General features: G+C 56.5%; 1 protein-coding gene across 1 annotated transcript; it reads left to right on the top strand.

The window, feature by feature from the left end:
* Positions 1 to 2,855: 2,855 nt before the first annotated feature.
* Positions 2,856 to 12,691, top strand: VSIG10L (V-set and immunoglobulin domain containing 10 like; the record flags this gene model as incomplete). Its single annotated transcript, XM_079800589.1, has 10 exons — positions 2,856 to 3,103; positions 3,328 to 4,023; positions 4,395 to 4,688; positions 4,849 to 5,133; positions 5,884 to 6,138; positions 6,576 to 6,857; positions 7,789 to 8,085; positions 10,776 to 10,889; positions 11,109 to 11,269; positions 12,626 to 12,691. Exons 1-10 carry the CDS (start codon positions 3,064 to 3,066, stop codon positions 12,689 to 12,691), a joined length of 2,490 nt encoding a protein of 829 aa, XP_079656715.1. The 5' UTR covers positions 2,856 to 3,063.
* Between the last annotated feature and the right edge of the window lie 2,403 nt (positions 12,692 to 15,094).

Genomic DNA, 15,094 nt, shown 5'->3' with positions numbered 1-15,094 from the left:
AGACAAGCAAGAGATAATCAAAACCTGGTGCAGGGAAGAGCTGGGACCTGGAGTCAGCCTTAGTGACTCTCACACTTACCAGCTGTGAGGTCTTGAGTGAGTTACTTCCCGTCTCTGAGGCTCAGTCTATTCATTTGACCTATTGAGACAGTAAGAGGTCCACGCAGTGGTTACAGCCCGGGTCTGGATCCCGAGGCCCTGGGTTCAGATCCTGACCAATCCCTGTCTCTAGGAGAACCTTCGACAACTTCCTACTCTCTAAGCCTGAGTTTCCTCCTCCATCAGGCAGTTAGTGACAGTCTGGCTTTCTGTTGTTTGGTGGTGTAACCCAACAATCCTTCAGTTTGTTCATAAACCTGAGATTTGAGCTTGGCAGGGAAAGCTTGCTTCTCTTCCATGGCTCAGATAGGCCAGAGGAGCGACATCCAAGATGGATCCATCACAGGCTTGTGAGCTGGCTGTTCACTAGGGGCCATTATTCCTCTCCATGTGGCTGCTTGGGCTTCCTCACAGCATGGCGGCTGCGCTCCCAGCAGGAGTGGTTCACGATGCAGGAAGTGGAATACGCCAGTCTCTTGAGGCCTCGCTAGAGCAGGGTCACTTCCACTGTACTCTCTTGGTCTAGAGGTCACAGAGCCTACCAGGCTGCAAGGGGGGTGGGAGTGGGGAGGGGGAACAGACCCTATTCCTTAATGGGAAGAGGGTTGAATTTGCAACTGTCTATAAGACCCACCCCATGGGGTTTTGAAGGGTTAATGTAGCACCCCAAGAACCACACTAGATGTGCAGAAAATGCTCACTATATAGTATTATCATTATTATTATCCGTATGGCGAGAACTCTACCTGGGCAAGCTCAGAGGACTGGTGAGGCCAGCTGGGGTGGTAGGAAAAGCTTTCAGGCGTGCGCAGCCTGGCCATCCTGGGCCGAGGCCGCCCAGCTTCTCCCTCTGGCCATGCAACCTCCGGCCGGCCCGTCTCTGAGCTGCTGTCTCCTGGATGGTAAATACCAGCACATGGGGCGTTTGGAAGGGTTCAGCCCATAACGTCCGGGAGACATTTTTGCACGGTTCCTGGCACCGGATAAGTGGTAATTATTATTTTGGTTCTTAATAAGAGACCTGAAGGACAAGTTGTGGATTAGCCAGGTTGGAGGGGGGCGGAGAGCGAGGGAGAGCATTCCAGGCAGAGGAAACTTTGCCGATCTGGGAGGGGAGAGATGGGCTGAAGAATGGCAATGTGTTCAAAGAGTCAGCGCTGGAGGCGGGAGGGAGCGGGTGGAGTGCGTGGGACTGGGCAAGGCAGGGTCTAGCCATTCCTTGGATGTCTCCTGAGAGCCCTAGGGAGCCACGGGGAGGGCTGTGAGCAGGGCAGGGGCAGGGGCAGCTCTGTGTGTAGAAGGACTCAGGGGCCTTCGAGGACCCATGGACTGTAGGAGACGAGGCTGAAGGTAGAAGGCTAGGCGAGGGGATGGGGGACAAGGCTTCGGCTGGGACTCGGCCCATGGGAACTGAGAGGAAGAAATGGGAGAGAGAGATGCAGGGGCAGAGATGCACAGCGGGGTGGGGAGGGTGGAGGGAGGAAGGCTCCCGGCCTCTGCACAGATGGTGGAACTGTACTTGAGATGGAGAATCCAGGAGGAGGGTCGGGTTAGACTCTAGCCGTTAGAGGGATGATGCGGAGATGAGTGGGACGCAGGGCATGGAGGCTCTAGGGGCCATGAAGATGCAGTTCTGGGTCTCAGGAGAGATGATGGTGGGAGAGAGCCACCTGAAACTTGGTCCCGAGGGCAACAGGAAATCATGGGAGGGGTTGGAGCAGAGGAGGAGCAGGGCCAGACGTGGGTACCAGGTGTACCGGTTAATAATGCGGATTCTGTAATCAAAGAAAACACAAAATTTCAAGAGAAACATCAAACGTGCTTTATTCAAAAGCTAGCTACACATTTCCCCCATCTTTCCGGTAATTTGTGGATACCGTCCCAATAGAACTTTTCTTGTTTTGAGGCAAAGCATTCAAAGACCCAATTTTCCACTTCTTTGTACGTTTTGAAGTGCTGCTCAGAAAGTGTGTGTGCCATCGATCAGAACAAGTGGTAATCTGAAGGAGCAAGGTCTGGTGAATATGGTGGGTGGGTTAATACTTCCCAGGCAACATCTTTTAATGTGTCTTTAACTGGTTTTGAAGTGTGTGGTGATGCGTTATCATGAAGCAAAATTACTTTGCTGTATCTTCTGGCCCATTCTGGTGGTTTCACGATCAAAGCGTGGTTCAAATTGACCTGGATTTCTTTGTCTTTCACATCGAAATCATCACTTTTAAAGCGTTTAAACCAGTGTTCACAGGTATCTTGAGATGGAGCATGTTCACCATAAGCTTCCCAAAGTATATGATAACTTTCAGCAGCACTTTTCTTAAAAATAAAATAATGAGTTAAAACTTCCCGCAAATGCTCTTTTTTTGGCACGAAATTCGACATTTTTAAGTGTAAAAATATCGATAATAACACGTTCAGAAAATTTGGCATATGAAGTTTTGAAGCTTGTTGTCAATACAACAAAACTGCATACATATCAAATCGCATATATATCAACAGATGTGTCTCCATCTATTGAAAAAAATCCACATTATTAACCGGTACACCTGGTATATCTGAGGCTGCAGGCAGGACCGCGTGGACCCGAGGCCAGGAGGCTGGGGAGTAGGAAGCCTGAGCTGAGGCCAAGGCCATCAGAGGTGGGGCTCTCTGAAAGGTCACCTCACCCTCCTCCAGGAAGTCTTCCTGGCTTTGCTCCTATGTTTCCAGCTAGGACTCAGGTCTCACTATCTCCTCCCTGGGGAAGTGTGTGTGTGGGGTCGGGAGCAGGCTGGGACCAGCTGATGAGGACCAGTGGGGTGGGGTGGGAAGCTAGGCCACCAGCCCGGGGTAGGGGACCCTGGCACCTCCCACTGGGTCTGGCTCCCTTCCCCGCCCAGGAAGCTACCAGTCCTGTCGGACTTGTCCCGGGAGGGACGGGTGCCGGCCCGAGTCTCACTGCAGAGCCCTCCTGGGTGCGGCAGCACCATGGACACCTCACGGGCCCTGCTGCTCTTCCTGCTCCTGGGTAAGTCTCACCCCCTTCCCACCAGCCCCCCTTCTCAGCAGCCCCCCAACGCCCTCCCCTCCTCTCCTCTGCAGCCTCGGCCGTAGGGGTCCTCACTCGCAGAGCCTCTTCCGGAGTTCAGCGAACCCATTTCACCTCTGACTCGGGAAGCTCTTCCCAGGGCCCGGGTTCGAATGTTTCTTTCCACGAATCCCCCGGAGGGAACATTCCGGATCAGTCTCCAGGTTCAAGAGCCACGGCTGATATCCCCCATTCCAAATGGATCCCCGAGGCCCTGGATTTGAAGGACGGGCCTGGGTCCTTCTGGCCAAATGTTTCTGCTGGGGACCACACGTTGGGCCTGGAGCCCCCCATCTCCGGGACCCCTGGCTCCCCAGCCCGGCCTGACACCTTGGGTGCTCAGGTTCCTGCGGACGCCTCAAAGCCTTCCTTCCCGGCGAGGCCTCCAGCGTCAGACATTGCTGTTCCAGCCCCTGGTGCTCCTGTGTCTGTGGAGGGCCCGGGTTTACAGTCACCCCCTGACGACCTGGATGCTAAATTCTCTGCTCAGAGTCCTGAACCCAAAGTTCCTGCAGAGGCGCCCCCAGGGCCAAGCTTCCCCCAGCAGGTGGGGGGGCCCCTGGCGGTGCTGGTGGGGAGCACCATCCAGCTCCCCCTGCTCCCGGTGCCCAGCCCTGCCCCCCCGCACCCTCTGGTGGTCTGGCGCCGGGGCTCCAAGGTGCTAGCAGCTGGGGGCCTGGGGTCAGGGGCCCCTCTGATCAGCCTGGACCCGGCTCACCGAGACCGCCTGCGGTTCGACCAGGCCCGAGGGGCCCTGGAATTGGCCTCTGCCCAGCTGGAGGATGCTGGGGTCTACACGGCCGAGGTCATCCGGGCTGGGGTCTCCCGGCAGACTCGGGAGTTCACGGTGGGTGTGTATGGTAAGTGGGCGCTGAGGTCCAGAAGGCAGGCTGTAAGGGCTCTGCCAGACCTTCGGGCTGGTCACTGGTGTCTGAGGAGGTTTGCTCCCCAGAAGAAGGGGGCAGAGGAGAGAGGACTTCTGGGGTGGAGGGAGGGGAGGAGGAGGAGGAGAAGAGGGGCTGGACCTGGGGGCCCTCGACTCCTGGGTTCTCCAGAGGAAAGAGCTGCAGACTCAGACTGGGGTCTGTGAGAGGAGGAGGCCCCGCTGAGCCTGGAAGTCCGGGGTGTAAGGGGTGAAGGGCTGGGGCTTTGAGTCCTGGACCTACGGGAGCGGGGGGGGGGGGGGGGGGGGGGAGGGGACTGGGTCCTGAGCACGTCCCTCCTCTCCCAGAGCCCCTGCCTCAGCTGTCCGTGCAGCCCGAGGCCCCGGAGACCGAGGAGGGGGCGGCCCAGCTCCGGCTGCGCTGCGTGGGGTGGGGGCCGGGCCGCGGGCAGCTGAGCTGGAGCCGGGACGGCCGCGCCCTGGAAGCCGCGGACCCGGAGGGAGCCGAGCCGCCTCGGATCCGCGCGGAGGGCGACCAGCTGCTCATCGCGCGCCCCGTGCGCGGCGACCACGCCCGGTACACCTGCCGGGTCCGCAGCCCCTTCGGCCACACGGAGGCGGCGGCCGACGTCAGTGTCTTCTGTGAGTGGGGGGCGCGGGGAGCCCGGGGTCGGGGAGGGTCCTGGGGGCCCAGGCTCCTGAGTCCCGGGGAGGAGCGGGCTGGCGGTCCAGCCTCCAGTGGCCTTGGAGGAGTCCCGGGCGACCCCGACACTCTTGGTTCCGACTCCCTCCCTCCACCCAGACGGCCCGGACCCGCCGGTCATCACCATCTCCTCGGACCGCGACGCCACCCCGGCCCTCTTTGTCACCGCCGGCAGCAACGTGACCCTGCGCTGCAGCGCCGCCTCGCGGCCGCCCGCCGACATCGCGTGGAGCCTGGCCGACCCGGCTGAGGCCGCGGTGCCCGCTGGCCCGCGCCTCCTGCTGCCCGCGGTCGGGCCGGGCCACGCCGGCGCCTACGCCTGCCTTGCCGCGAACCCACGCACCGGCCACCGCCGCCGCTCGCTGCTCAACCTCACGGTGGCGGGTGAGCGCAGCCGGGGCGGGATGGGGCGGCGGGGGACCTGGAGAGGACGGTGCCAACGCAGAGGGGCGGGGTCAATGTGGAGGGGCGGGGCCAGCAAGGGAAGGGCGGTGCTAACGCTGAGGGCGGGGCCAGCAAGGGAAGGGCGGTGCTAACGTGGAGGGCGGGGCCAGCAGAGGAGGGGCGGTGCTAACGTGGAGGGCGGGGCCAGCAAGGGAAGGGCGGTGCTAACATGGAGGGCGGGGCCAGCAAGGGAAGGGCGTTGCTAACGCTGAGGGCGGGGCCAGCAAGAGAGGGCGGGGCGGGTCCACGTGGAGAGGCGGGGCCTGCAGGGAAGGGCGGAGATTCCGCGTAAAGGGGCAGGGTTGTCCAGGAGAAGGGGCGGAACCAGCTGAAATACACATGGGGGCGGGGCCAGCATGGAGGGGCGGAGATTCCTTGAAAAAGAGGCGGAGAATGCCCTGGAGAAGGGGTGGAACCAGCTAGAGGTGGCAATACCCCGACAGGGGGCGGGGCCACCGGGGAGCGGTGAGGCCGCAGCGGAGGGGTGGGTCATCGCCGAAGGACAGAGATCCCCGTAAAAGGGGCGGGGATCTCAGAAGAAGGGGAGATACACGTGGAGGGGGCGGGGCCAGCATGGAGGGGCGGGGCCAGCGGCTCCGGCGCGGCTAAGAAGGGGCCGAGTGAATGCACGGAGGGGCGCGGGTAGAGGGGCGCGGGACTGACTCCTGGATCTTCACCTCCGCTCCACAGATCCGCCCCCGGGGTCCCCACAGTGCTCAGTCGAAGGGGGTCCCGGGGACCGCAGCCTTCGCTTCCGCTGCTGGTGGCCCGGGGGGGTCCCTGCCGCCTCCCTGCAGTTCCAGGGTCTCCCCGAAGGCGTCCGCGCGGGCCCCGCGCACTCCGTGCTCCTCGCGGCTGTCCCCGCCCAGCCCCGGCTCAGCGGCGTCCCGGTCACCTGCCTGGCCCGCCACCTGGTGAGCACGCGCACCTGCACTGTCACCCCAGGTGAGAGCGGGTGGGCCCTCTTTTCTGTTTCCTGAGGAGGACGGGGTCTTTCTTAGCCCCTTTAGGACATGAAAAGGGGGGAACTTCCTAACTCCCGAAGGACCCAGGTTTCCCCTATATTTAAGCAGAGACAGGGACAACATTTCTTTCCTGGACCCGGGAGGAGGGCTGACCCCTTCCCACGTGTTCAGAGCAATACATGGCTGAGAACAGCATGGCTATCCCAGCCCAGGGCCCGGCCGGTAGCATGTACTTAGTAAGTCCTTCAGGAAGCCAGATGCTGAATGAATGAGAGGGAGGGGGGTGAGTGGAGGGTGTGTCCTCATCTAACTGGGGTGCTGAGTTTCAATGTCCTGATTCACCACAGGCCACAGGGCTTGTTCTCTGACTCCAAGGCAAGGCCTTGACTTCCTTCACTGCGTTTCTTGCACCTGCAGAGGCGCCGCGAGAGGTGCTGCTGCGCCCGATGGTGGAGGAGGCGCGGTCCGGGGAGGCCGAGGTGGCGCTGGAGGCCTCTGGCTGTCCGCCACCTTCGCGAGCATCCTGGGCCCGGGAAGGGCGGCCTCTGGCCTCCGGCGGCGGCGGGGGGCGCCTGAGGCTCAGCCAGGATGGCCGGAGGCTCCTCATTGGCAACTTCAGCCTGGATTGGGACCTAGGAAATTACTCCGTGTTGTGCAGTGGGGTGCTGGGTGCTGGGGGCGACCAGATCACCCTCACTGGTGAGTTCTGACCTTTCCCAGAATCCAGAAGTCCAGGCCCCCAGCCCCTCCTCCCTCAGACCCAGGGGTCCAGGCCCCAGCCCCCTCCTCCCTCAGACCCAGGAGTTCAGGCCCCCAGCCCCTCCTCCCTCAGACCCAGGAGGCCAGCCCCTCACCCCTCCTCCCTCTGACCCAGAAGTCCAGGCCCCCAGCCCCTCCTCCCTCAGACCCAGGAGTCCAGGCCCCCAGCCCCTCCTCCCTCAGATCCAGGAGTCCAGGCCTCCGGCCCCTCCTCCTCCCTCAGATCCAGGGGTCCAGGCCCCCAGCCCCTCCTCCCTCAGACCCAGGGGTCCAGGCCCCCAGCCCCTCCTCCCTCAGACCCAGGAGTCCAGGCCTCCGGCCCCTCCTCCTCCCTCAGATCCAGGGGTCCAGGCCCCCAGCCCCTCCTCCCTCAGACCCAGGGGTCCAGGCCCCCAGCCCCTCCTCCCTCAGACCCAGGAGTCCAGGCCCCCACCCCTCCTCCCTCTGACCCAGGAGTCCAGGCCCCCAGCCCCTCCTCCCTCAGACCCAGGGGTCCAGGCCCCCAGCCCCTCCTCCCTCAGACCCAGGAGTCCAGGCCTCCGGCCCCTCCTCCTCCCTCAGATCCAGGGGTCCAGGCCCCCAGCCCCTCTTCCCTCAGACCCAGGAGTCCAGGCCCCAGCCCCTCCTCCCTCAGATCCAGGAGTCCAGGCCCCCAGCCCCCTCCTCCCTCAGACCCAGGAGTTCAGGCCCCCAGCCCCTCCTCCCTTAGACTCAGGAATCCAGGCCCCCAGCCCCTCCTCCCTCAGACCGGAGAGTCTGGGTCTTCGAACCCTCTTCCTCTGAGACCTATGAGTCCAGGCCCGCAGCCCCCTCCCCTCTCCCCTCTAGGACCCACAAATCTCACCCCCTCCACATTCACCCCCCCTTCCAGGACCGTCCATCTCCTCCTGGAGGCTGCAGAGAGCCCAGGATGCCGCGGTGCTGACTTGGGATGTGGAGCGTGGGGCCCTGGTCAGTGGTTTTGAGATCCAGGCACGGCCGGAGGGACCTGACCCGGGCAGAACCACCAGCTACCAGGACTGGGTCTCCTTGCTCATCCTGGGCCCTCAGGAACGCTCGGCCGTGGTGCCCCTCCCTCCTCAGAACCCAGGGACCTGGGCCTTGCGTATCCTGCCCACCCTGGGGGGCCGGCCAGGCACCCCATCCCAAAGCCGGGTCTACAATGCCGGTGAGTTGGGACTGTCGGAGCCTTGTCCTTGGCTGCCTCCACCCATCTGGTTCCTCGGATTCTCTTTCTCCCTGGAATTGTTTCCCGGGGCTGCGATGACAAAGGACCATGAACTAGGTGGCTTGAGACAACAGACACCCATCTTCACACAGCTCTGGGGGCCACAAAAAGTAAAGGGGTCCTCTGGGTCCTGCTCCTGAATTCAGGGGCCCTGGGCAGAAGCCCTGCTTGCCTCTTCCAGCTCCTGACATTGCCTGGCAATTTTTTTTCCCCCAACATGTTTTATTGATTTTTTAAAAAAAATATTTTATTGATTTTTTACAGAGAGGAAGCGAGAGTTAGAAACATCGATGAGAGAGAAACATCGATCAGCTGCCTCCTGCACACCCACTACTGGGGATGTGCCCGCAACCAAGGTACATGCCCTTGACCGGAACCAAACCCTTGAGTCTGAAGGCCGACGCTCCATCCACTGAGGCAAAGCAGTTAGGGCAAATTGTATTGATTTTTAGTGAGAAAGGAAGGGAAAGGGATAAAGAGTTAGAAACATCAACCAGATGAGAGAGGAATATCATCGATCGGCTGCCTCCTGCACGCCCCCTACTGGGGATGGAGCCCGCAACCTGGGCACGTGCCCTGACCGGGAATGGAACCAGCGACCTCTTGGTTCCTGGGTTGACGCTCAGCCACTGAGCCACACTGGCCCGGCAGGTGTTCCTCGGCTTGCAGTCCAATCTCTGCCTCCAGCTCCCCGCTGCCGCCGCCTCCCTGCATGTCTCCATTTTCTTCTTGCAAGAACACCAGTCATATTGGCTTGGGGTGTACCCTAGTGATCTAATCTTGACTTGACTGGTTGAATTGTGTCTCCCCAAAAAAAGATATATTGACACCCTACTCCCCAGTACCTGTGAATGTGACCTTATTCGGAAATAGAGCGAGGGTGGTCCAGTCAAAACGATCTGCAAAGACTCAGTTTCCAAATAAAGTCGCATTCTCAGGTATGGACAGTTAGGGTGTCACTATCTCTTTCTTGGGGGAGACACAGTTCAACCGGTAGCACTTCCCAGTTTCCGAGTATTGGATGGCTCCGGCCTCAGTGCCCAGCCTTCTCCTCTGGCTGTATTTCTGCCCAGTGTGACCCTGTTCCCTCTCATTGCCTGGAATCTCGTGATTACTCAGATGACTCTCAACGTCTGATCCTGAGCCCAGACCTTTCTTCTGAACCCCTACATTTGAAAGCCCACCTCCTTACTCGACACCTTCACTTTGGATGTCCAATTGGCATTTCGGACTCCACGTGTCCAAAATAGACCGCTTCATGGTTCCCCCCAAAACTGCACCCCACCTTCCTGCTCCCATCCGACTTCCCTTCTCCCCACCCACATGCTCAAGTCACCTCCAGCATCCCCAGTACTAGCAGGTCCCATCAACATTTCTCCCCAAATGCATTTCTAATCCATCCATTTCTTTCCAACGCCCTGGTCAGACACCGCCATCCTCTCTTGCCCACAACAGCCATTTATCTGGTCGCCCGCTGCCCCCTCTTGCCCTCCGACACCCCATCCTTCACCGCATAGAAGCCAGAGTCAAAGAAACCACAGCATGTCGCTGCTGATCTCCTTCAAAGCCTTTCATGAATTCCTCCAAGGTGCCCCAGGCTCTGGCCCCTGCTAACCCCTCTAACATCATCCTCTACCTCGTTCCCTCTCCTTCCAAGTCCTCAACCCACACTGGCCTTTATTTAAACACGGAAAACTCTTTTGTACCTCTGAGCTTTTGCACTTTCTGTTCCCTCTGCTTGGAACACCCTTCCCCGGTTTAGCATGCCTGGCTCCGGATTCCGCAGGTCTCTCCTCAATGCTACTTCTTCAGAGACCTGCTCCTCACCCTCCTTTCTAAATGTAAACTCCCCTCCCATTATTTCTATCGCACCACATTTATTTTTTTCTTTTTAGTGAAATCTATAATGATGTTATTGATATTTTTTAAAATATATTTTTATTGATTTCAGAGAGGAAGGAAGAGGGAGAGAGAAATAGAAACATCGATGATGAGAGAGAATCATTGATCAGCTGCCTCCTGACCACCCCACACTGGGGATTGAGCCTGCAACCTGGGTATGTGTCCTTGGCTGGAATCGAACCTGGGACCCTTCAGTCCTCAGGCCGATGCTCTGTCCACTGAGCCAAATTGGCTAGGGCTGTTATTATTTTAAAAAAAATTTATTTTATTTTATTGATTTCAGAGTGGAAAGGAGAGGGAGAGAAAGAAACATCCATGATGAGAGAGAATCATTGATTAGCTGCCTCCTGCACGCCCCACACTGGGGATTGAGCCTGCAACCCTGGCATGTGCCCTGACCGGGACTCAAACCAGTGACCTCCTGATTCCGGTTTGTTGCTTAACAGTTGAGCCACACCCGGCTGGGCACATAATTATGTTATTTATTTGCACATTCATTTCGGGTTTTCCTCCTAAAATGAACCCCCATGAGAGAAGGTATCTTGGGTTTGCTCAGCAATGGGTCTTCGTCACGTGGTAGAATGCTGGGCACACACAGTCCCTGAGTAAACCTTAGATGAATTGCGAGTGCTGGGTCCCAGCATCCTGGGTTCTGAGAGCTGGGGCAGGGGACTTGATCCAGCCCTGGCTCTCACTTTCCTTGTCCTGCTTCACTTTGTCTCTTCCAGACCCCACCCTGGGCCCCGGGGCCATCGCTGGCATCGTCCTGGGCTCCCTCCTGGGCCTGGCGCTCCTGGCAGGCCTTATCCTCCTGTGCATCTGCTGCCTGCGCAGGTTCCGGGGTGAGTGAGCGGCCCCCTGGAAGGGTCCCTAGGTAAAACCCGATTGGAGGCCTGGCTGAACCAATCAGCGTGGTTACAGGTCCATAGCAGCCAATCAGATCAAGGCTCCGCCTCTCAGCCCCCAGCTTCCCTTTCCATTGGGTGGGTCCAGGATGTTGGAGCAGCCAATCACGTGTTTCTGTTTTCTTTCTTTTTTTTTTCTTCCTCTCTCTTTTCCAGGAGAGATTCCCAAGAAAAAGAAGCACCTCCCCACCTTTGCCCCTGTGATCTCCCCACCAGAAAAGAAGATGCAGAGCCTGCCCCCAGTGCAGCCTCCACAGCCTCTGCCCCCCAAAGTCCCGCCCGAGGACCCGAGCCCAACCGGGGCCCACCAAGTGAGTGTGGAATTTCTGCGTTATTTAGTCAGGGAGATGAAATGCTCGGAGTTCTCTTCCGACAGCTTTACTGGTTGGTTTACAATCCTGGTAACATTTTATCCTTTTGAAAATATGTAAAGGCTGGACAGGGTTTCCCATCCAACCTTTATGTCAAGCATGTCAAACTCAAAGGCTGACACGGGCCAAATAAACAAGGTGTAAGTGTATGTGGGCTGCAAATAAACCACAAAAGCTTCAATTTTCATAGAAACGTAGGTTTATTTCAATAGAGACATGCTGAATGCAAAGGGCTGAAATAAATGAGTCATCGTTAACATAAAATAATAGAACATTTTAATAAAAGTTAATATTTTTTTCTTGAACACGAACTTACCAGACACCGAGTTACTGCACAAATGAGTAAGGGTCACGCAAACAAACCTATTTCTCTTGTTCTCCGAAAGCGAAATATTTCCTGTTGCGCACACCAAACAAGTCAGTCCAAGACTAATGAGGTGGCAATCGGCTGCTAAAATATTCGCTGCTAGTATTAGTGGAGAGAAATGGTGGGCCTGCACGTAAGGCGCGTAAGGGAAATGAATGCAACACAATGATAGTAATCAGTCATTGGCGAACGTTGTAGTTTGTTATTAATAACTAGAGGCCCCTTGCAGGAAGTTTCCTGCAATAGGGCTTTCTGCTGCGGTCTCCCCCGCCCCGCCTGCTTCCCTTCCTTCTCCCCTGCCCCGCTTGCTTGCTTCTCCGCAGCTTCGCTCCTTTCTGCAGCGCTTGGCTTCTTTCTACGCTGTCTTCAGTCTTTGTTCTGACCTGGATATGCAAATTAACCGCCATCTTGGTTGGGTTAATTTGCATACTCGCCCTGATTGGCTAGTTGGGCGTGGCTTGTGGGTGTAGCGAAGGTACGGTCAATTTGCATGTTTCTCTTTTATTAGAGAGGATTATGTATAACAGGATATTGTAAAAATTAAGTTACAAAATTTTTATTAAAACGTTTCTTATATACCGTTATATTGGCTGGGTCACAAAAATATTCGTTATGCCCCACGAGTTTGACATGCTTGCTTTAAAAGAAGAGTGACATTCCAATTTCCCCCACAAAGGGAGTAAGATGGGACCTCCTTTATTTATTTCCCCATAAAAATGGGCCAAACTTCCATTTTCTCTCAGAAGTGAAACAGGATTTCTCTTTCCCAGTAAAGTTGCATGTCTCCTCGCTCCCAAGGGAGGCTAGACATTTCTTATTCCTTGTAAGTGGAGGAAACCCCGCTAATTCCTGAATAATGAGAGCTAGTGCTAGAAAAGGCTGAGTCATCTCACATCCAGGGTAACTCCTGAGGTTGCTCCCCGCCTCTCTTCCAGGCCTCCAGCCCAGCCATCTCTCCAGGTGGGGTGCCGAAGACTGTCCGGGCAGCCACACAGGTGTGACCCGGCGAATGGCCTGTTCTGTGCAGGATGTTTTGGGCAAGACTTCCTGTTTCGCCTCCTGTCCTACTGTGACTCAAGGTCAGACTCTGAGAGTGGGACTTCCTGTCTCCCTCTCTCACCCGAGAAGACTCTGCCTGTATTTGTGCAACGAAGGAGGTGGGACTCCTGGGCTTGGGGAGACTCCTGCTGACCTAACAGTGTGGTTGCAAACCACCAAGCAGGCCAAGACCTGGGGGCTGTGCAGCGAACAGGGGGCTTGCTGTGCCGCTCCGAGCCAGAGAGGGGGGCCGCACCTCATCCCTGAAAAGGTCTTCCTATGTCCACTTCCACCTCCCCCAGACCATGCCCATCCAGCTTCCAGAGTCTTCACCTTAAAACAGACTAGATCACATGTCCTCTTCCCTTTAAACCAGTGGTTCCCAACTTTTTTTGGCCATGCCCCACCTAAGCATCTCTAAAATCCTGATGCCCCTCTCTCACCCCCGTGACATAGAATTCTTATTATTCAGAAAGTGAACTCCTATTCACGTGGAGGAAGCCTAAAAGGCCATTAACTTGGTGTAAACAAGGTTCCAAAGAACATGGCATCCATGAAAGAGAAAGATAAAAGAACGAAAGGACAGTTGAAGTACTGAGGAAGAAATCACTAAGAAATTGTTTAAAAAAAATAATAATAATATGAAGTGATATGAAAAAATAGCAAATAAAGTTTTAAAACATATAATAGAGAAATGAAATGCATAAATATGTCACCATACTGTATATGAGGACCATAAAAAATGCAAAAAATTCACTGTCAATAACTCATTCTCAAGTTGTCCTCCTTAAAAGTCAAATTGCGCCCCCCCCCCCCCCCCTTTTGAGGCATGTGCCCCACATTGGGAACCACTGCTTATCTGGTTGCTCATTGCCCTTCAGATGGTGTCCAAAAGCCTCATCATGACCTTCAGAGCCTCGTGGTTTGACCTCCCTTGGCCTCTCTGACCTCCCGTTCCAATCCTCCCCCTGCCACTCCAGTGGCACAGGCCTTCTCTCTGCCACGTTATTTTGCCCCGGGCCTTTGCCCCTACCGTCTGCTCGTCTGGAGCATGGTGCTTTCTCCTGTGTGGTACATTTCTCAAGCGTAAAGGTGACAGTTACCATCTGAGAAGATGCTCCTCTAACCCCTGCCTCAGTCGTGGGTTAGGCCCTGGAGACCTTGCGCCTTGTGCTTCTCCTCTGTAAATACATCCTTACTTGTTTAGCCTCTGACTCCCTCTCTACACTGAGAGCTCTGTGAACAGAGACAGAGACCATGTCATTATCCCCAGAACGTCACACAGAGCCTAGCACCCAGCAGGCAATCTACCTAATAAAAGAGTAACATGCTAATTGACTCTACCTTTGCGACACCCACCAGCCAATCAGGAGTCAGTATGCAAATTAACCCATAAAAATGCCTGGTTAATTTGCATACACAGGCTCTGAGCGTCTGGAGCAGAAAGGCAGCTCCCGCCAGAGGGAAGGCGGTGCCAGTCGCCAGGGAAAGGAAGGCCCATTCCTGCACGAATCTTCATGCATCGGGCTTCTAGTCAATAAATATAGGTGAACTGCTCAGATGTGTGGGTGCCAGTGAAGGGCTGGGCTGGCCACCGCTCTCCCCAGCATGGTGCCTTCCTTTATCAGCAGGGGTTCCCCTTGGAAATGAAGGGGTGCATCAGTGAAGATTCTTTTGGCTGAAATTAACAAAATAAATGGTGGAAAGAATCATGGAGGTGGGTGGTTGGGTTCAGGCTGGTGCAGCATCTTAGGGACCCCATCAAGGACCTGGGCTTATTGCATCCTCAGCGGGTTGGCGGGTTGCCTCACGTAGCAAGATGGCTGCTGCGGCTCCAGGAATCACATCCTCGACCCATCTCCTGAGCGGGGCAAAGCTTCCTTGAAGCCTGCCAGAAAACGTCCCTGGTGTCATTGACCCAGAACCGGGCATATCACTCATGCAAGAGAGTGAAACCAAACCTCTCAGCCTGTATCATGGGCGGCGGCGGGTCTGACACAGAGAAAGAGGGAGCACAAAACGAGAGCACAGGCCACCGGCCTCTGTCTCAGGGAAGGAGCGGAGGTGAGGCCTCTGGTTCAAGATTGGGGTGCAAGAGGCCGTTGGGAAATAGAGCTCATGTTGAAGGGCTGAGGGCTGGAGTCCTGGGTCCCTGGACCCTCCATCCAGGGACCCAGGACTCCAATTTTTTAAAAAATATATATATTTTATTGATTTTCTACAGAGAAGAAGGGAGAGTAATAGAGAGTAAGAAATATCGATGAGAGAGAAACATCTGTCAGCTGCCTCCTGCACACCTCCTACTGGGGATGTGCCCACAACCAAGGTACGTGCCCTTGATTGGAATCGGACCTGGGACCCTTCAG

The sequence above is a fragment of the Cnephaeus nilssonii genome (assembly GCF_951640355.1).
Source record: "Cnephaeus nilssonii genome assembly, chromosome: 20".
NCBI lineage: Eukaryota > Metazoa > Chordata > Mammalia > Chiroptera > Vespertilionidae > Cnephaeus > Cnephaeus nilssonii.
The sequence above is the reverse complement of the archived record's forward strand: the minus strand, read 5'-3'. Positions and strand labels throughout refer to the sequence as shown.